Source organism: Marmota flaviventris, chromosome 6 (assembly GCF_047511675.1).
Source record: "Marmota flaviventris isolate mMarFla1 chromosome 6, mMarFla1.hap1, whole genome shotgun sequence".
Classification (NCBI taxonomy): Eukaryota; Metazoa; Chordata; class Mammalia; order Rodentia; family Sciuridae; genus Marmota; species Marmota flaviventris.
Window position 1 is genome coordinate 106,673,367 of NC_092503.1, and position 21,588 is coordinate 106,694,954.

At 38.5% G+C, this 21,588-nt stretch overlaps 1 protein-coding gene across 1 annotated transcript; it reads right to left on the reverse strand.

Annotated features, from left to right (window-relative positions):
• Window positions 1-540: 540 nt before the first annotated feature.
• Adgrf4 (adhesion G protein-coupled receptor F4) lies at window positions 541-16,022 on the reverse strand. Its single transcript, XM_027938195.2, has 9 exons — window positions 15,936-16,022; window positions 14,923-14,977; window positions 11,872-12,023; window positions 10,348-10,599; window positions 7,996-9,378; window positions 3,524-3,565; window positions 3,037-3,096; window positions 2,043-2,099; window positions 541-863 (listed from the first exon to the last, which is right to left on the reverse strand). The coding sequence occupies exons 1-8, from the start codon at window positions 16,020-16,022 to the stop codon at window positions 2,052-2,054; spliced, it is 2,079 nt and encodes a 692-aa protein (XP_027793996.2). The 3' UTR covers window positions 541-863; window positions 2,043-2,051.
• Between the last annotated feature and the right edge of the window lie 5,566 nt (window positions 16,023-21,588).

The window sequence follows — 21,588 nt, forward strand, 5'->3', positions numbered from 1 at the left end:
CAGGAACATTGTGCTATCAATGGGGAAGTTCATCTTGAATGAACTCACACGTGAGCAAGTTGTGAAAGGTAAACATATGTATTTTATTCCTAAAATAGCAACCAGAATTTTTCTTTACATATAATGGTTAAAATATGCACATGAGCAAACACATAAACACACACACGCACACTTGTGTGCAGGTACACAAATACACTGTACTGTCTACAAGAATTTTGCCTGTTGCCCAAACAGGCAACTAAGGAAACTGAGATCCTAAAAGGTAAATTATCTCATTCAAGGTCTAAAATAGACTTAAATAATAAACACATTAAGTAGCTTTCTTTTGTTTTGTTCCTTATCTTTATGAAACCTACCATGAATAAGCCATTTCCAAAGTATATTCAGTGTTTGTCCTGACAATCCAACATCACACTCCTACCCCCAACCCTGCTCCTGAAATTGGATCTAACACCTGTCCCTCAGGAATTATGCAGAGGGAGGGATGACTGAGTCAGGGAGCCAGGAGGTAGCCTTGGAAAAGAGAGCAGCCCACGCCCAGCAAGGTCCCACCAACCCCAGACTTGTCACAGAGGCCACAAGATGGTTTGCAGGTTTCCTTAATCTTGCCAAGGGTGACAAGAAGCCAGACTTTTGCAGGCCACAAATGAGTCAATGAGTCAGTAGATCAGCCATTTTAAAGTCTCCTCATCACATGGCATCTTCGATTTCTCCTCAGCTTAGGTGTCACTCCTGGCAAGAGGAAAAGGTCCTCAAAGACACCGTGGCTGTCCCTCCTCATTCCACACTACTTCCCATGCATTCTTCTTCTGGAACTCACCTCTCAGTCCCAGGACCCAGGAAAACAGTGAGAAATGGGCATCCTGGGAAAGATGGTTGGAACACTTGTTAGTAGCAGGAACAATGGCTGACATTTCTTGACAATTTGAATTGAGCCAGGTGTTCTAGGGGCATCACGAGTTCTAGCTCATCTTCTCCTGAAACCAAGGTGTGTGCTATTACTAATCCTGATCTATAGATGAGAAAATGAGGCTCCGGGCATGAGAAGGAAGGTTTGTCTTCCAGCTGTATTGCTCTGTGCCCTTTGCCTTTCCTGAGCTGCTCCTGCAACCCTAAATTGGGTGAGCAGTGCTCTCTCTCCTCTTCTGAACTTGGTCTCTAGAACAACCCTGCAGCTCAATTTACAACTGTCCTTTGTACACCATGTCGCTTCTCTTCCAGTATTTGTTCAGTCATCTCTTTTTAAATTATGAACTGAACTCTGCATCCTTTTGAGTGAATTTCGGGGCTAAACAAACAAGTAGAAGATATTTCGGAAGAACCTGGAGCCTTCCTGTTGCCCCTGGAATCACAGTGGGTAAAAGAGCCTGTTCCGGTCCCATTACAGGCCTGCCCCTTCACCTGAACAGCAGAGGGCGCTGTGAGCTGTGGCCTCAATAGGAAGGAGGTCGCCCTTTCTGCCTTCCCAGATGGGGTTCTCCCACCTCAAATCCACACTGGAAAGGAACTGCCTGCTTTTCACGTCTCTGCAGCTCTCCTCCTCTCATCTTGGGGCCACCTGACAGATCTATTTCAGTCCTGGTTCTAAAAGCAATCTAAACCCTAGATTATTGGAATAAAAGGAGTCTCCACCCACAGTGGGGGCCTCCAAGTTCACTGCAAGTTCTGTTCTCATCTCCCGCCCTCTTTCTCACCGTTGGAATTCAGCCTCCTCCTGAGGCTCAGTCTGTAATTTTCTATGGTGGCTTAAGTACTGGCTTTTCCCTGTAGGTTAGCCCTGCCCTGGAGTATGTCCCTTTCGTGTGCTTACCAAACACCCTGGGTGCTTAAGGTCTGGTCATTTAACTCAAGTGACACAGGTTTTAAAGAAAACATACACAATTTCATTTATGTGCCAGGAAATAAAGACGTTTCTATTTTCTAAAATATATGTCCCCTAATCCCCTCCCACCTCATTAGAGCATCATGGATCAGGCCATTGTGTACAGAGTGGCTCAGTAAAACTTTCAAGTGAAGTTTCTCTTTGAGTTTTTCATACTCACATTTTACCCTCAACGATTCATTAATTTAGATCCATTGGTTGGACTTAATGATGCATTCTAGATGGGAAAAAAAGAAATAACAGAGGTGACAACGAGTAACGATACTGACAAAAAATGATATATATTTACATATATATGTATGTTTATGTGTAGCCTTCCTAGAGATAAACATGTAAAAATCACAACTACAAGGAATTAAATTAACATATTTCACTGAATGTAAGATTATCAGTTACATCATTTTTGTTTTGCTAAAAACAACAACAACAACAAAAAAAAAACTTGTCAATGAAGCCACGACATATTTAATTGGTTATAAGATACATTTCAACTTTAAAGGTGTTAAAAGGTAAAGAAAATGCCCATCTTAAAATTGAAGAGATGTGGTACTAAAAGTCATACTCAGTACAAGCTAACCCTAAATTGTGGCTCTCAGTATATCCAGAAAGCTTGTTTTCAAGGAAGTAGCTCTTAATAAGAATCTATTGGTTAAACAAATAAGTTTTAATTAATATAGCCATGTTGGCAATTTTAGTCAATGCCTTAAAAGACAAACAGCCAGGTCAAAATCTTCCTCAGTGTTTCCTAATGGAGCAATTCTCACCAAGCTGGGTGACTGTGTACACATCTAATAAGTACACTCCATCTTAACTTCCTGACCCATAAAATGAGTGGGCTGCACTAGAATCTCATCTCCAATTCAACTTTCATTTCCTGCCTCTCATCTTTTATAAATCAATGATCATGGATTCACATTGTCCCATCTCAATGGGCCCAAATATCTAGCTCAAATAAACCCAATGTGCAAAAATCTCTCGTAAGCTATATTCTGCTGAAGTTCTGTTTTAGCAAGAAACCCCGAATTTATAAAATGAAGACATGAGTGAATGAAAGGTGACCTATTGATTGTCTTTGCTAGTAGTCCTGGGTACTGAGCTACAATATTTATGACCGAGAAGGACACTGACCATCCCATGTGTGTCTAAAAACTTACCTCTGCTGCCCTCGATTTCCCCTTCAGAGAAGACATTCTCATTCTCAAAGCATCTCTTATCTAAAAAAGCAATGACAGAAATATCTCAAAACCATCAGAGGAAACAACAAAAATCCCAAGACTCAAAATTGTCCTGAAACTTTAAGACCAGTAACCCTGACAAAAGCGGCATCAGATGGCTTAATATAGTGGCAAATAATATGACTTGGGTAAAAGTGGAGGTGTGGTTGTGATCAGATTTAGAATTAAAATTAAATTTGTGGCCATGGTTTCTATTCCTTTCACCAATTATGCTCTTACACAGCCTCCTGCTGACCTGATAAAGAGTGAGATGAGAGAGTATAGTTCTCCCCTCACAGCTGATGCCCTGAGCTGGTCTCTTAAACACAGCTCCCTGGACTATGCCCTCCCATCAAATTGCCTTGTACTGCTGCTTCCTTTAGCCACATGGAAATCATCTGCAAGGAATTAAGTGAATTCAAATTACCTTGTGATCCATAATGGTTCCAAACAGCAAGATGAAGAAACCCTGTGGTAAAATTCAACAGAATGATGAAGATCAGCTTCTCAAACAGTACCACAGCTGTTATTTTAATACCACTGTTCTCCATAACTTCTAGGACAGCAATTGGACATTAGAAACTGATGCAGACAAAAATGCATTCATGGGTGTTTCCTTTGAGTCTACCTCCTCCTTGGATGAGGATCCCTCTCTTGAGGCTTGATATTTATCGAATGACTACAAATATAAAATAGAATCTTCAACCGTATTAAAGCTTCTGAACTTTCTTTCCAAATATTGTAGTAGCTGTTTTTACTTATGAGGACAGTTACACATGACATCGAATCTTGTAATTCAAAATCACAATCATGTTTCTTGGAAAGCTGGGAATGGAACCACCATTTGACCTAGCTATTTCTCTTCTCAGACTATACCCAAAAGACCTAAAAACACCATACTACAGGGACACAATCACATCAATGTTTATAGCAGCACAATTCACAATAGCTAGACTGTGGAACCAACCTAGATGCCCTTCAATGGATGAATGGATTAAAAAATGTGGCATATATACACAATGGAATATTACTCAGCACTAAAAAATAACAAGATCATGGCATTTGCAGGGAAATGGATGGCATTAGAGCAGATTATGCTAAGTGAAGTTAGCCAATCCCTAAAAACAAATGCCAAATGTCTTCTCTGATATAAGGGGGATGACTCAAAATGGGGTAGGGAGGAAGAGCATGAGAAGAAGATTATCACTAAATAAGGAAGAGAAGTGAGAGGGAAAGGGAGGGAGGAGGGGAATTGCACGGAAGATGGAAGGAGACCCTCATTGTTATACAGAATACATGTATGACGAAGTGAGGAAAAAGAAAAAAAAGAAGTGTGTCACATTAGATTGGGTAGAGAGAAGTGATGGGAGGGGAGAGGAGGGGAAGGGGGGATAGGAAGGGCAGCAGAATAAAATAGACATTATTATTGCTGTGTGTATATACATGACTGCATAACCAATGTGATTCTGCAACCTGTACACTCAGAAAAATGAGAAATTATACCCCATGTGATTCAAATGTATGATATGTCAAGATTATTGTACGGTCATGGGTCATGTGTATCTAATTAAAACAAATAAAATAAATAAATAATTTTTTTAAAAAAATCACAATCATGGAAGTCGCCTTAAGAAAATGAAACTTCTTTTCTAGTCTGCTTTGAGTTGCAGTTACTGTTCTGTAAATAGGCAATCATGGGCTCTCAGCTAGTGGAAGAATATTTTTGTATGAAAGAAAGAGAAAGCTACAAAGACCTGAAAGGCCTAAAATCACCATCTAAGGATAGTTTAAGGGTGAAGAAACACCAGTCAGGTGACTAAAAATGTTAAAGGTGAGTCACAGGGATAGCTTGTTGAGAAAACAGGATTGTATACAAGTAAAAGTACTTAGGGGGCTGGCGGTACAGCTGGGTTGGCAGAGTACTTGCCTAGTGTGTGCAAAGTCCAGGGTTCAAACCCCAGCCCCCAAATCAAAACAAAGTGGGTATTTTTCTTTCTATCAAGAAAACAGAAATACAAATGAGCTGAAAAAGAAATATAGAACAAAACATCCTGGAGTTTAGTTAAGTTGCAAAGTAAGAAAGAGGATGAGATCATTAGTCACCAGAGTAACTTCTATAGTGGGACAATGCATGTGAATCCAAAAGTTTTTGATTTCCAAAAAATAAGAACAAAAAGAAAGAAAGAAAAAAAACTTGAGATGAAATCTTAGAGTAGTTTTGATTTGCATTTCTCTAATTGCTAGAGATGTTGAACATTTTTTCATATGTTTGTTGATTGATTATATATCCTCTTCTGAAAAGTGTTTGTTCAGTTCCTTGGCCCATTTATTAATTGGGTTATTATTATTATTATTAATATTAAAGTTTTTTAGTATTGGCAAGGATGTGGGGGAAAAGCACACTCATACATTGCTGGTGGGATTGCAAATTGGCACAGCCAATCTGAAAAGCAGTATAGAGATTCCTTGGAAAAGTTGGAATGGAACCACCATTTGACCCATCTGTCCTACTCCTCAGCTTATACCCAAACGACTTAAAAACAGCATACTACAGGGATGCAGCCATATCAATGTTTATAGCAGCACAATTAACAGTAGCTAAATTGTAGAACCAACCCAGATGCCCTTCAGTAGATGAATGGATAGAGAAATTTTGGTATATATATACAATGGACCATTATTCAGCATTAAAAGAGAATAAAATCATGGTATTTGCAGGTAAATGGATGGAGTTAGAGAATATAATGCTAAGTGAAGTAAGCCAATCCTGAAAACCAAAGGACGAATATTTTCTTTGATATAAGGAGGCTGACTCATAATGGCATTGGAGGGGGAACATGGGAGGAATGGAGGAACTTAGATAGGATAAAGAGGAGTGAGGAGTGGGGGGGAATGGGGGTAGGAATGATGGTGGAATGAGTTAGACACCATTACCCTAAGTACATGTATGAAGACACGAATGTTGTGAAAATACTTTGTGTACAATCAGTGACTTAAAAAATTCAGCTCTATATCTGTAATATGAAATGAATTGCATTCTGCCATCATGTATAACAAATTAGAATAAACAAATAATAAAAAAACTTGAAACAAAGGTTTTCTTTAATCCAACAGGAAGAATGAAATAAATATGCTACATAATTTTTTAAGAATTCTGAGTAACAGAAAGTCAAGAATAATATATTTTTTTCTAGAGAAGAAAAAGAAAAAAGATTTCCTAATCTTGTGAAAATAGAAGGAAGACCAGTATTACAGAGGAAAGGAGCCAGGAGGAAAGAAGAAGGAGAGGAAAGGGGAAATACTGGGGAACAATATTAGCCAAATCATATTGTTATGTTGTGTGCATATATGAATATATAACAACAAATCCTACTATTATGTACAAATATAATGCACCAATAAAACACAGGGAATTAACTAGTTAATGAGCATAGTTTTTGTTGTTGTTGTTGTTGTTTTTTAGAGAGAGAGAATTTTTTAATATCTATTTTTTAGTTTTTTGGTGGACACAACATCTTTTATTTTATTTTTATGTGGTGCTGAGGATCGAACCCAGCGCCCTGCACATGCCAGGTGAGTGTGCTACCGTCTGAGTCACATCCCCAGCCCCATGAGCATAATTTTTAAAAGAAAGAATTCTAAGTAAGATATGTAAGTGATCTGAGTTGGAGTTTTTTTTTAATCTGTCTTATCTTTTGAATCCCACACTGAAATAGAATAATAATATCAAAGAAAACATTCTGCCTTTGATTTTTGGGATTGGCTTACTTCGCTTAGCATTATATTCTCTAATTCCATCCATTTACCTGCAAATGCCAAATAATAATTAATATAACAATATTAATATAACTAAGCAGTTATACTGATATACCTGAAAGTGGTAGTCAGGTCATTTTTTTCCTGAAAAGACCCAGACAGTAAATATTTTAGGCCATGTGGGCCATGCAGTGACTCACATGTACCAATGCAGCTCAAAGGCAGTCATGGGGGGAAAGGTAAAGAAACCAGCAAGACTATATTCCAGTAAAACCCTATTTACAAAAACAGGCAGTAGGTCATAGTTTGCCAACCCCTGATTAACACCATAATTGAGACTGTGGACTTGCCAAATTACCTATTACTCATAGGCATAGAAAGCAATTTAGCTAATGACAGTGTCCCAAATGTACAAGCTGAGTAGCAAGAGGGAGTAAAACAACTTTGAGACAGTCGATCTTGCCAAACCAACTATGTGAGAGTCCATTTTAGATTCTTATCTTTCTTTTACAGATAAGGAGGTTGAGACTGAGACTTTACCATATGTTTCCCAAGACCAGGAAAAATATGGTAAGATCCATTTCATTAAATAACAACTTAGATTTATTTCACAAGGACTAGCAGCGAAGAGGTATGAGAACTCCTAACTGGTTAACATCCAAAGTGAATGCCAAGGGCCCTCTCTTCATACTATAGAAAATGGTTATTTCACTGAAAATCGGCTATTCCACTGGAAAAGGATAAAATCATGCTTGTTTTGAGGCATGATGTGAGCATAGCTTCACACCTCCCTGACTTCCTCTGTAAGATAAGATTGACTTCTGGTGTTGAAACCTTAGGAGGGATACTTAGGAGGATCACTGAGGAGAGAAGGAAGGAGATTTGCACCCAACTGACCTGGTCAGGTAAATTCAGCTTGACAGTCAACAGAGTAAGAGACTCAATATCCATAAGATGTGGAAGGAAATGGAAGGGGTGTTTTGAGTTCTGTAATTTTAAATCATGGCCTTTTTTTCCTTTCCTTTTCTTTTTTTTTTCTTTCTATCCAGCCAAGTTACACACACGCGCGCACACACACACACACACACGCGCGCGCGCACACACACACACACACACACACAGAATCTCCCTCTTGGAACTTACCTGGAAAGCATTGAGCACAGCAAAAATTATATGGAATATCAATGAAGTTTCTTCTATGAGAATGACTATTCCAAAACCCCAGGTTAGTCCTAGCAATGGGGTGAGGATGGCCACATTTTTGCTGATCCTCATAATTATGGCCATATCCTGAGACTTGGAACTGCCAATAGAGGGCCTCTGAGTGTTAACAGCAACAACCAAAACCACAAGGAGATTCACAGCCACAATGACCAAGGCTGGGATGACAAATGCAAAGAGGGCTTTGGTATTATCCCAGTTAAGCCAACAAGCATCACATCTCACATAGCCTTTCTGTGGCTCTGTGATAGCAACTGTGGTGACAGCAATAACCAGCGGGCACCCATAGCCAATGGCAAAACCAATGACCATCATGTGGGACTTCATCATCCTACGGAAAATGACCAATATTCCATAGGTGATGAGCAGCGCTTTGAAGAACATCCAGAAAAACAGAGAGAGGTAGAAAAAGTGACTGAAAAATGTCACTGTGACACACCAGTTGTCTTCCTGGGACTTTACGGTAAAGTTAGAGCCTATGATGAACCACACATTAGCAATCAGGAGCGACACTGCTATGTTCACGATGCACACATGATGCATGTATGATATCTCTGTCATAACCACACGGGACCAAACTGTGGCTTCAATGATCAGGCAAAGAACCAAGCTAAGGATTGAGATGCTGAGTCCAATGCCAGTGATGTAGTCCAGGGCTTTGTCACTCACAGATTTGGGGGACATTAGGATGGAAAATGACATCATCACATTGGTATAGTTACAATGGCATTTCACTTTGTCCATGGTATCCACCATCTTCTTACACTGATTCTTATCCCACATCCTTTTCTGGGAGTGCCAGCCAACACACTGTGCCCTGGTACTTCGGGATTTATTGACTTTTTCAAAGGTGAATAAGATTTCCTTCATCGTTTCTGGCAAAATGACTGAAAGGACCAGACCATTTATGGGTCTGGAAACACTCTCATTTGGCAAGTGGGGTTCTTTCAGAATGGCCCCCAAGGTTGGAAAAGCTATGCTAATGGCTCGGAATGTGTCCCCTGGTGGCAGTTTGTGTAGCTCTTGCCTGGGAATTTCTATCATTCCTAAGATGCTTTCTGTTGTATTATCCACGCTCATGGAGAAATTGAAACTTCTCTTTGTGGTGTTGTGATTGATGTGAAAGCCTTTCATCTGAATGAAGAGTTCATCCACGATGTCCTCAGACTCATTGTGGATATGGAGTTGGCTCGCAAACGAATTCACTGACTGCAACAAATTTGAGCTGGCATTTTTGTCAGGAATGAAAGGCCAGTTTGAAATGGCTGCTGTGTCCAGGATGTGGTTGGCCACTTCACTGTAGCTCTGCAGTGGAGGAAAGCTCATTATTGTACAAAGTGGATTTCTAAAATCTAAAATTTCTAAACATCTAATTACCTGCTCTTATTTGACATATTTCTCTTCAAATTCTCTGTATTCAAGTCTCACATAAGTAAGGTTGCACACAGGGAAGAAAAGTAAAAGATCTCATATATAAATGCATGTACACACATACACACAAATGATACAGACCTCAGCTAAAAATTACCTGCTTTATCATTGTACCAAAGGCAACATCTCCAAAACACAGGATATAGAACCCAAGTTTCCCATGAGATAGGATAAATGATTATTTCATGAGTGGAGTAGCGGTGGATTCTTTGGTGATCTAAGTTTGAACAACACTATGTACCATATCTCTATATCCCTCTCTTTAATAATAAGTGCTGATGTTCATTAGCACACTAAAGGCTCTACATTCTGCCATAAGGAAAACTGCGTTTAAACCAAAATTTCCTGCAAGTGCTATGCCACCTTTCAAAGATAGAACCACTGAGCTGAGCATGGTGGCTCACATCTGTAATTCCAGTGTCTCAGGAGGCTGAGGCAGGCGGATCACAAGTTCAAAGGCAGCCTCAGCAACGTAGCAAGGCCCCCAACAACTCAGTGAGACTCTGTCTCTAAATAAAATACAATTAAGGCCTGGGGATGTGGGTCACTGGTTAAGCACCCCTGGGTTCCATCCTGAGTATCAAAAATAATGGAATCTCTGTTAACATTCCTCAGAACAGTTGTGCTCTACCAGAACATAATTTTGGAAATACTAGAGTAAGTTCCATTTTTGCTCATGGTGATCACAATGTATTTCAAATCTTCTAACTTAAGTCAATATGCAAAACTGAAGTGAAATTCCTGATGTTCTTATTATGGTAGTTGTAGTTTTTACCCTGAAAAATACATCTGAAACTGTTAAAGTGTAAGATTTTTAAAAAACTATTACCAGTGTAAGAGTACCTTCATTTTCTCCCGGGTAACACCACCACACAAATCTGTAGAAATATTTTTCAATAACTCAACTATAAATGCAATATTTCCAGATGTGGTTTCTGAGGATTTCACAACATCAATGATGCAAGCATAATCATGAGGGCAATTCTTGCAGATTCTTTGAGCTACACTCTTAACAGGCTCTGGAGCTCGAAAATCTAGAATGGGTAGAGGTATAGAAGGTGCTGCTACAGAAAGACGTAATGCTGCATTTGAGTCCTGTTTAAAAAAAAAAAAAAAAGATTGTTGTTTTATTAAAAAATGATTGAATTTCTGGCATGTATCATACTAAAGGAACTAAAAGCACAAACAATCCACATGGAAAAGAAGCAAGTGGTCCTAAAAAGGGGTTTTAGTGCTGAGAAGTAGAGGCAGGTAAGATAGGGTCACAAATAAGCATCAACGTCCATCAAATTCCCATAGAAATCAGGATACTGATACTGACCTTCCCTACTGGAATTCACTTTCAGGAAAGTGGCTTTAACACAAGTATTATTATAACAAGATGATTTTCCACAGAGATGTAGAGAAAGAGAAACCACATGGAATTTCAAATGGGAGTTGTTTTTGGAGGTTGGCAAGTTGAAATACCAAATGCTAAAGAATTACAATTTTGAAAAGTTTATAATTTACAAGTTAGAAGTTATTTGCTCATTTCCTGATGCTTTTACGTAGACTCCCTCAGAATGTGACTTTGAATAAGACAAAGCAATAATTTATTTCCTTTAATTCACTTTTGAATGCCACTGTAGTTGCAAGGATAATTATATGATTACCTATGTTAATTGACAGACCCTAGGAAGTCCCTTTATAAAACCACACAGGAAATGCAGGGACCCACATGCTTCAATGGTATGAAGGAAAGACAGAAAGAAATGGGGGCTAAGTGCAAAAATATAAAACAGGACATTTTAATTTTAACTGAGATGTGTTCTCTACATTGAATTTCTATGGCCTCTGAATCACACATCTCTACTTTCTTTTGGTCAAGAGACTGAAAGTATTAAAGAAAGATATCAGGGGCTGGGGCTGGGGCTCAGTGGTAGTGCACTTGCCTGGCATGTGTGAGGCACTGTGTTTGATTCTCAGCACCACATATAAATACACGAATAAAATAAAGGTCTATCAACAACTAAAAAATATACTTAAAAAAGAAAGATATCAAATTTAATTCTAGACATTCAGTTGATTAATTAACACAGGAGCATGCAAATCCAACTTTAAGGCTAAATTTGAATCTCTAAGCAATCATTTATACCACAGGGTAAATGAGCTTCAAGTCTTTGTTGGGAAAAGGTTCTGAGAAGGGAAATGAAATTGGCAGAGATGAGAGTACCCCAGAGTTGGGGTAAGAGAAAAAGGACAAAAGACAAATTTAACCCACTCTATATTTTCCTAAATCCAGGTCTGAGCTGAACAGAGAGCATTACATATGTCTCCGCCACCACCTGGGAGATTAGCTCCTATATCAATAATATGCAAATGAGTCACCTTAAAAAGTGTTTCCACAGAAAGGCTTGTACATGTTTCAGTTGATTTTTGCCACTTTTTTTGATGACATATAAATCCGATTTCTCCACGAAAGTGCTTAGCACAGGGTTGGCTGCAGTTGGTAGAGGAAAGGCAAGGTTCATGACATTTCTCTAAAAAGGAAAAAGAAATGAGTAAGAGACCAAATTAGCATTTATGCACTGGCACTCTGATAAGTGCATGTAATTCATTCTGGGACTTTGGGGATTGCTTCCCAGAGGAAGTGACATTGAACTGGGTCTGCAGCAATGAATAAGGGCTGCCAGGCCAATGGGGATGCTGGTGTCTAGGCAGAGTGAGCAGCATGTGGAGAGGGCATCTAGAGGTCATTTAGAAAATCTAGCTCAGAACACCTGAGAGGAAGTACAGGCAGTGAGAACTGAAGAAAAGCACGGGTAAAGTCCTGAGGGGCACTGAATGCTGTGCTAGCATCAGAGTTACCAGAAAACATGATTGGATTTGTTATTGAAAGGTAATTGGCAACAGCATAGAGCAAGAATCAATAAACTATTCTGCACAGAACTGTATAAGTATTTGCCAGATAAAATACAGAAAACCCATTTAAATGTTAATTTTACTTAAGATACAGTCAATTCTCATTATTCACAGGAGTTATGTTCTGTGAATTCACCATGAATTAGCATTCTGAACCAACCATCCTAGGGGAACTTAAGGTTAGATTCCTGCCAGTTTCTGCTCATGACATTTTCATCAACTGATCAATATATGAACTTGTATTATTTGTTTCTGTTAAATGACACCTTATTTAATATATATTGTTGATTCATTAACATTGAGTTCAGGGCCCATAAGCACTGCAACTCAAGCCTGAACCAAGTTTATCTAACCCATGTATTTTCTCCAGAAAACACCACAGCCTTCTTTCACTTAGAAACACTAGACAGCACTTTGGCACTATGGTTGGGGGGCGTTTTATACAAAAAGAAATCATAAACAAAAAGCACAAAAATGCAAAATCATGAATTATGCAGACTGGAAGAGGACTCATTCGTAGCATGAGAGCTAGAATAAGAAAGCAGGATGTTGTGGTTTGGATATGAGCTGTCCCCCAAAAGTCCATGTGTGAGACAATGCAAAAATTTTCAGAGATAAAATGATTAGATTAGGAGAGTTGTGACCTAATCAGTGGATTAATCCACTGATATGGATTAACTGGCCTGTAACTGTAGGCAGATGGAATGTGATTAGAGGAAGTGGGTCACTGGGGGTGTGACTTTGGAGTTTATATTTTGACCCTGTTGAACAGAATTAGCTCTCTCTGCTTTATTGCTGCAGTGTCCTGAATTGCTTTCCTCTGCCTTTCCCTTCCATTACATTGTTCTGCCTCACCACAGCCCCAGAGCTTTAGAGTCAACAGAAGCAACACACCGTGGACTGAACTTAGGAAACTGTGAGCCCAAACAAACTTTTCTTCCTCTACTTTTTTTTTTTTGTCAAGTGTTTTGGTTGCAGTGACAAAAAGCTAACACAAGGCATCACCTTGGCCAATCTTAGCTGGGAACCTGTGCATTAGGCAACTCCATTTTCGCTGTTCTGTGCATGTCTGTGAATGATCACAAGAACACTGTATTGATTTAAGGGTTATAAATAAATTTCAGGTAGTAAGTGAATTTGCAAATTTAGAATCTGCCAAAAAAAAAATGAGGGTGGATTGAAAGTGTTTTGTTAAAAAGAGAGAGAGAGAGAGAGAGAGAATTATTTTTACTGTATTTATGACACATGCAATATTATCCATTGCTTATCTGAAATTCAAATTTAACCTGGCATCTTATATTTTTATTTTCTAAATACAGCAAACCCTAGTCAGAATAAATATTTTCAACTTTGCAGATCACATGGGTGTCTGTCGCATCTACTCAACTATGTCTTTTTAGTGTGAAAAGTAGCCAAAGACAGTATGTAACTGAATGGGGATGACTGTGTTCCATTAAAAACGGGTGGTGGGCCAAATATGGCCCATAGGTCAAAGTGAATTAGCATAAGACAGGAAGTCTAAGAAAGAAACTGTTGAAGTATTCTTAGAAAAATTGCCTTTAAGATAGTGACAATAGAATGGAAATATGTAGATGATGCTGACACCTAGTAGGTGCAGAAGTCAATAAAATGAGGTGACCAACTGGTTAGAATCAAGGCATGCACCCATACTTAGGGCCTGGACTACTGCTTTCTCTTGGAAAGAAAACAATTGGGTATGTATTTTTCCTTGACATCTACCACATATAACAATTTTGCAAGTTATTTAACTGGAGTAGTTCTTAATTTTTTCATTCATTTGCTTGGAGATGATGCTATAATGTTGTTACAAAGGTTTAATGAGACAGCCTCTTGTTCAACACTTAGATAAGTGTTGTCATAAATACCCAGTAAATGTTAGCTACCTTTCTCTCCTCTTTTTCTTTCCAAGTCCACATTTATTTAGAGATGCGTTTGCCACCAGAACTATACCTGTCCATGACTGTGCAGAATCCAGTTATCCCTACTATGTGGGTGTGAGCCACATGGTTTTGTTATATTACTACTAATGACTTTACCTCCTTAGTTTATGTTTCACTTCTTGAGAGTGACCAGTCTCACCATCATGGCATCCACCTGGCATTGCTTCAACAGACCTCTCAGCACCACAGTGTTGCATTTGTTAAAGCACCCTGAAAATATCTGAAGGAAGGAAAGGAGGAATTTGGTCCTCTTTCCTGTTCTGCCTGTTGTTAGCTCATTAGTTTGAACAGATTTACTTCCTTTGGGGTTTGAAAATGGACATTTGTCAACTGCTGTAGAATACACAGGAATGTTTGCAAACTCACTTCACTGACTATGCCATTGATAATGGTATTGTTGTAATAAATCTACCAATAGTGGCAAATATGATGGACTTTTTAGAAATAATGATTTCCTTGGAACACCTGTGGCCTGGGGGCAAGCTTGGAACATCAGTGTCCTTCCTTTATCCTGCCCTGTCTCCAAATGAATAAAGATGGTTCTAGAGATACATACCTTGTATCCTTCCGGTCCCAGGTTTCCCTTCAAAGTTTTGAAGTTTTGCTCTATCCTGAAAAACACAATCCCCAAAGGCCCTCTTTACTGTGGGACTGTCTTTGCTCATCTCAACTTAGAGGCTCCATGTAAATATGGAAAGGAAATATGTTCATGATGAGGAAAATACCTGCAGCAGATTCCTGTGATGGTATTGCAGGTACTTGCCCAAGGGAACACAGATGAGAGCACAGAGAACACACTGCCCTCCATGAGGGCTTAACCTCGACAGAGTCACTTGGGCTCTGAAGGTCAAGTTAGGGGATAGGGTACATCATTTTTTTTTTAGTGGTCAATGTACCTTTATTTTATTTATTTTTATGTGGTGCTGAGGATTGAACCCAGTGCCTCATACATGCCAGGCAAGCCCTCTATTGAGCTATAGTCCCAGCCCCTAGGGTACATCTTTTGGGAAGCTTTAATTATGCCAATCAAGCTCGGACTCTATTAACTATAAAGGTGAAATGCTGTAATGTGACCCTCCAGCTACATCCTTAGAAGAAAGAAATGGACATATACTAGGAAGGGTCCTTGGTTATAATAACAGAATAAAAATTTTTTTAGACCTATAAAGGACTATAAATATTATCTTAAAACACAAACCTCATCTTATAGATAAGGAAACTAAGACTCAAAAAAGTAAAACAACTTGTGTAGCTAGTGAGAAGCAAAATCAAGATCTGAATCTAAGTTTCCCTACAACTGCCAGGCTAGTGCTTTCTCCTCTCTTCAGCTCCCTGTCCACATTCCCTGTGGCTTGCAAAGGGATGGTTCTACTACGCCATTGCTCTCCAATCACATTCCTGCCACCTTTCCTCTATGTTTATTCCCTTCCTTAGAAAGTTAGTATCAGCAAGAGTAAACTTATAGTCATATAAATGTATTTAAAAGGACATGCTGTTTATCAGAAATCCAGCTATCTAGAGAAACTGAGGGATTTCTCTTGGGACCATGTAGAGATGGATCAAACTTACTTTTATATGATTCTTGGGTCTATGGTGGGAACATTCTGTAGCCAGAAAAAACACTACGCAGCAAATCATGGTAGCCTGGGACTTCATTTTCACATATTAGGATCTTAACCTGCAATAGAGAAAAAAAAGTGGGTTCTGCCAAAGGGGATCAGTTCACATAAGTGACATTAACATTGCACTTAGCAGGCTAACCAGTCTCTTAGCAAGGGGACTCTGAGATCTCCACACCCAAACAACCTGCTCCCAAAGGGACACCAACCAATATCTATTTTCAAACCAATTAAGATAAAAAAAAAAGAAAAGTCTTTCTCTGAACTGTTGACCTATCCACAGCAGAAGACAGGAATAAGGGAAGCACCAGGACTGATGTAAGTCCAACAGAGCATCGGTCCTTATTTAATCTACGTTTCTTTAAAGTACCATTTGTCAAAAATTGCTATTGCCTATACTAGTCTAAACACTTTCTTTGCTTTAATTCATTTAATCATATAACAGAAGATACTATTACTATCCTCATTTTATCAGTGGGAAACTAAAGCACAAAGAATTGAGCAACTATGAGCCCAAGGTCACTCACATAAAAAGTATGAGAACCTAGAGTCCAGCTCAAATGGCCCAGCTGGACAGCCATTCCTGATTTCTATAGTAGGGTCTCTCTGGGATGATGCTATTGACATTTGGATAATTCTTACTCGTTGAAGGCTCTCCTGTGAGTTGTAGGATGTTTAGCAGCATCTCTAGTTTCTATCTAATAGATGCCACCAGCACCCCCCAAAACACACCCCAAGTATGGCAGCCAACATTGTCTCCTTACTTTGCCAAATGTGTTCTAGAGGAGACTTTCTCCCACACACATTGAGAATCACTATCCTTCATAATACTTTGTCTTGGAGACAAGTAAAGTGAACATAACATGTACAATTGTCTGCTACTGGAACATACACTGAGACTTCCTCTACCGGATGAATAGATTTCTGTATAGATCCACTAGAAGCACTGGAAGTTAACTCTGTTTGTTGCCATGTCTTTGTTTCTTGCCTTTTATTTTTTTCCCTAATGTTTCCATTTTTCAAAACCAGATCTCCAAGATAGTATCAAATACCATGGTTTAACTTCGTCACAGATAATCCTGGTCATTCCATTATACTTTCATACATAATGGTGATAATTTATACCTGTTATTGGTAAGAGTTCCTTAGAATGGTTTTCTTGGAAGGGTACAGGCAGAAAAGTGAAAAAACCATGGATTTTAGAGTTGATAAACACTAGACTGCAATCTTATCTCCACTGTTTATAAACTAGTTTAACTTCACTGAGTCTTTTTGTTTTCATTTCATTAAGTTTAAATGTTGATTCATTCATTTATCAAATGCCTTTTATTTGCCAGAAACTTTACCAGATGCTGGAGGAACAAAAATTAAAAATTGCTGTCCTTTCCATAAAGCATGTGCAGTGGGGACACAGACAAGTCCATCTAATAGTGAGAAGAAGGTTCACCCATACACTGACCTGGTTAACAAGGCTAGGCAGAGAATAAGCCCTCAGCAAACCTCAGTTCCACTTAGTGAGGGGAAAGCTCTAAGGGAGATGATCTAACTCTGATTCGTCATTACTCCTGAGACCATCTGATCTAACATCAGACCTTTATTGGGTGGAGTCAAATCTAAGATGAACTTTCCTAAGTCTAGGGAGCCTCCTACTGAAATCAGAGTGACAGGTACTTGCAGGAAGGCTTTAAGTTGTCTTTGACTTTAAAATTCTTAACCAATGAATGGGGGAAAGTATTTTTTTTTATTTTTTTTTTGGGGGGGGAAAGTATTTTGATTTACAAAATCATCTTGTAGAGCAAGTCTGAGCAGGGGAAAGAGAACATGGCAGAATGACAGGCAAAGTGTGGTAATGAATTTGCATAGATGTGGGGATTGCGTGTACAGAATTTATCATCTTACAGTGTGGGTGGGAAGAAGCTATTGTGTGTGTTGCAAAATGGTGGATGGGCACTCTAACCAATTTGGAATATGAATATTGTTTAACACAAATATGTAGACAATCATCACAAAAGAAATTACCAGCAGAGGCAGGAAAAATTGTATTAAATGTATCCATAACTTTCATATATACAACTGTGACTTTCAAAGTTTTTGACCATGGTATAAGAAATGAATCTTACATTATAACTCAGTATGTATATACGTACAGGTGTGTATATAGGTATTATACATAAATCCGAAAAATACATGATCTTTATGTTTTTAAAATTCTTTATGTGAAAATATTTATCCTTCCTACCTATAAGCAAGATACTCTTAGCATATCCAATTCATCTCATACATACTATATTCCATTTGACATTCTTGCAAATACTGGTTGCTACCCATTAAATTAAATTCACAAGCTACTAATGGACTATAGTCTGTAATTTAAAAAACAGAAATATAGGGCTGGGGATATAGCTCAGTTGGTAGAGTCCTTGCCTAGCATGCACAAGGCCCTGGGTTCAATCCCCAGCACCAAACACACACACAAATTAAAATAAAAAAAAACAGAAGTATAGACTATAAGGTTTGTTTTCATTGTCAACTTGAAAACTGTTCATTTCTTTCACTAAAGTAGTCATTTTGATCCTTTCTCTTTGCGATTCTTCATAATTATGCTGAAATTTCCCTCCAAGATACAAGGGAGAAAAGATATGCACATTCAGGACCAAATCATTAGACTGATGTTGCCTGTAAACCAAATTATCCTCCATTAGAGATCATAGTGTTAAATGCACAAATGAGTTAAGGTGAACCAAAAGGAGGTATTTATAAATAATAACACCTACCATCTGAAACTTCAGGAGAAGGGTCCCTTTACCATCCATAATTGTCAATATAGAAATTTTATTTAAAGTTAACCTTGCTGGAAGAGTCAGGCATTTGACACAATAATATGATATAATTTGTGGGGTCCAAAAATGCTTCCCCTCCCAGTGCTGGGGTCTCCCAGTAAGCATAGCCTCTTAAAGTATTCAGGGTGTAGGATCCAAGAGTCAAGACATTTTTTATAAGTCATTGTACTCTTATGGGACATTATGAGATAATTATATATTTTATATATTCATATAAGAAAAGTTTTACTAGTAAAAATATGTATGAGATATAAAATTAAAATCATAAGCATGACTATAAGAAACATGAACTGAGCATAATTGCCTGGAGGGTTTTGATCACCTGTGTTATTGTAGTTTGTATATGTAACCTATGTATCATTAGGTATGATAATTATATGGTAAGTTTTCTTCAGTTGCTACAAATGTTGGGAGAATTTCAATAACCTTACACAAGAGGAGTCATAGAATCCTTATTTTGCAGAGTTTGATCACTGTGATGAATCCTATAGGTGTTCTCAGGTTGGCCCCAAATGGGTTGTTTCTCTTCTCACCAAAAAAAAAGTTGAATGGGGTATCTCAGATGGGGCCAAAGCCAAAAGCCAAATGTTCTGCAAAGCAGAGAGAGAACAGAGCTCTGAGAATTAAAACATAAAAAGAAGTCCTAGCAGCACAATTCATAACCAGAGACTGGTATTTTATATAACAGAGTAGAGAAAGCCCACATTCTTTGATTTACCACTGATCAAGACTTAATTAAAGTAAACTTTAACTGTGCATGATTCCAAATTGAGAAGTTTCTGCAAATACAAGCAAAGTTCCTCTCCAGTATCTTGTGTTATCTCTTGAAAGAATGAGGGAAAGAAAAGAACAATGATGCAAAATTTGAATACTAAGTTAAATAGGACAAGAGAATTGTGAATCATCCAAAGGAACATGAGCAAAACACAGGACTAAAAGAAGCAGCTTTTAGATGTAAATCTCCCCCAGGCTAACTCACCTGGCTGAGTCACCAGTTTTTGGTGACAAATGGCTGGAGTCAATGCCATGTTCTATCCTACATGGAAAATCCAGAGTTGTTCCATGTATTTTATGCTTAAATTCCCTTTATACCATTTATTGACTTCTAATTCTCCAGTGTATTCAGTTTGTTAACAAAATTGTCAGTCTCCATAACATCCCTAGTTCTATACGGAGACAGAGAAACATTTTGTTTGAGAGATAAGTCACTAGCTACTAAATCCAGGATCCTAGTACTCAGGATGAGGGAAAGCAAGACAGTAAGGATTAGACCTTTCAGAACTGTACTGTAGCTTTGAATATCTATGTCTGCCACATGATCCACCACTAGTTTACCAAGCGCTTGTAGCAGGCACTAAAAGTTAAAGGAAAATTTAACAGTGAGATGTTTGTATCCACGGATTTAAATTTTCTTTGAATTTAGGAAATCTGCCTGCTTTACTTTTAGTAGGCAAACAATAGAGTTTGGTATTTGCTATATTTAACGAAGGGATGGTACCCTAAACTAGGTTTCTGTAGAACATTTTTCTGATGAAAGACAAAGGCGTTCCATGGTTAGTTCAACTGGGATAACAATGTGTGCTATACCACTCCCCCCAGACTTCCTTCTGTCCCCAACACACACACACACACACACACACACACACCAAAGCTTCCGAGAGTTCTTATAAAATAAAAAAAAAAAAACAAAAAACATGTCACCCAGTTTTTATTAAAATTTGCTTGCTCATCAAAAATACTTTGGGGAATTTTAAGCTGCTGTTCCATGAAAATTTGTCATCTTGGAGGCAAACAAGTTAATCTGCCCAAACTCAGCCCTGCTATGTATTTGTTGGGCCCCTGTACCAATGGGTTCATGGGAGCTCTTTAAGTCACTTACACCAAAGCTTGGGACAATCACAAGGAGAACAGGTTCAGGAATGGAAAATAAAAATCAGTGAGGAAAAAAACAAGATACAAAAGAACTCTTGCCTGAAGTTATCTGTGGCAACAAGGTAAATAATAATTTTTCATTTGCAAACAAACTCCCTCCAGTTTCTAACTAGTCACATCTTGCTCCCAAAAAAGCTCCACATTTTCTTCCCAAAGAGTCTGCAAGATACTTATTTTTGCAATAAAAGCAACTACACGGCATTTTCTCAAGACATGTAAAAGTAATCAATCCATGTCCCAAATTCCTCCTCCCCTCCTCCACAAATCACCTCGGTGCATCCTTATACAAGTGTGAATTACCCACTACAGTCCACCTTTGCTTTTCACACAATAATGAACAGCAACTCTAGGCTGCTGAATTAAGCCAGGCTCCCTGCTCTAACCTAGTGATTAAAGAGAGAGAAAATAACATTTGTTGGCTCAGAAACTTAAAAGAAAATGTAGCATGGTCCAATAGACCCAGAGTGAACTACCTTCCCAACCAATTTACAGCAGTCAACACCCACCACCCCACTGCCCAAGCACTGATCACAATGGGTCAACAGAGCACATCAGTGCTCTTAGCCCCAGAGACTGAGAGAAATCAGGTCACATCTAGGGTACAGAAAGGGAAAAAATCAGGCTTTTGCTAGTTGGGAGGTGAACACCTAACTTTTCTCTCAGCACCCAGCAGAGTGTAAGGTACATAAATGAACACTCAGTAAGCATCCATTGTATAAGTCAATTATGATCCCTCAGAGAGAAAATGAATGAGTAAAGATCCCTACCCAGCGTTTGAAGTTTTGTTTTACAATCAACAGGAAACTTTTCTATCTTAGAGAGGCAAGTGAT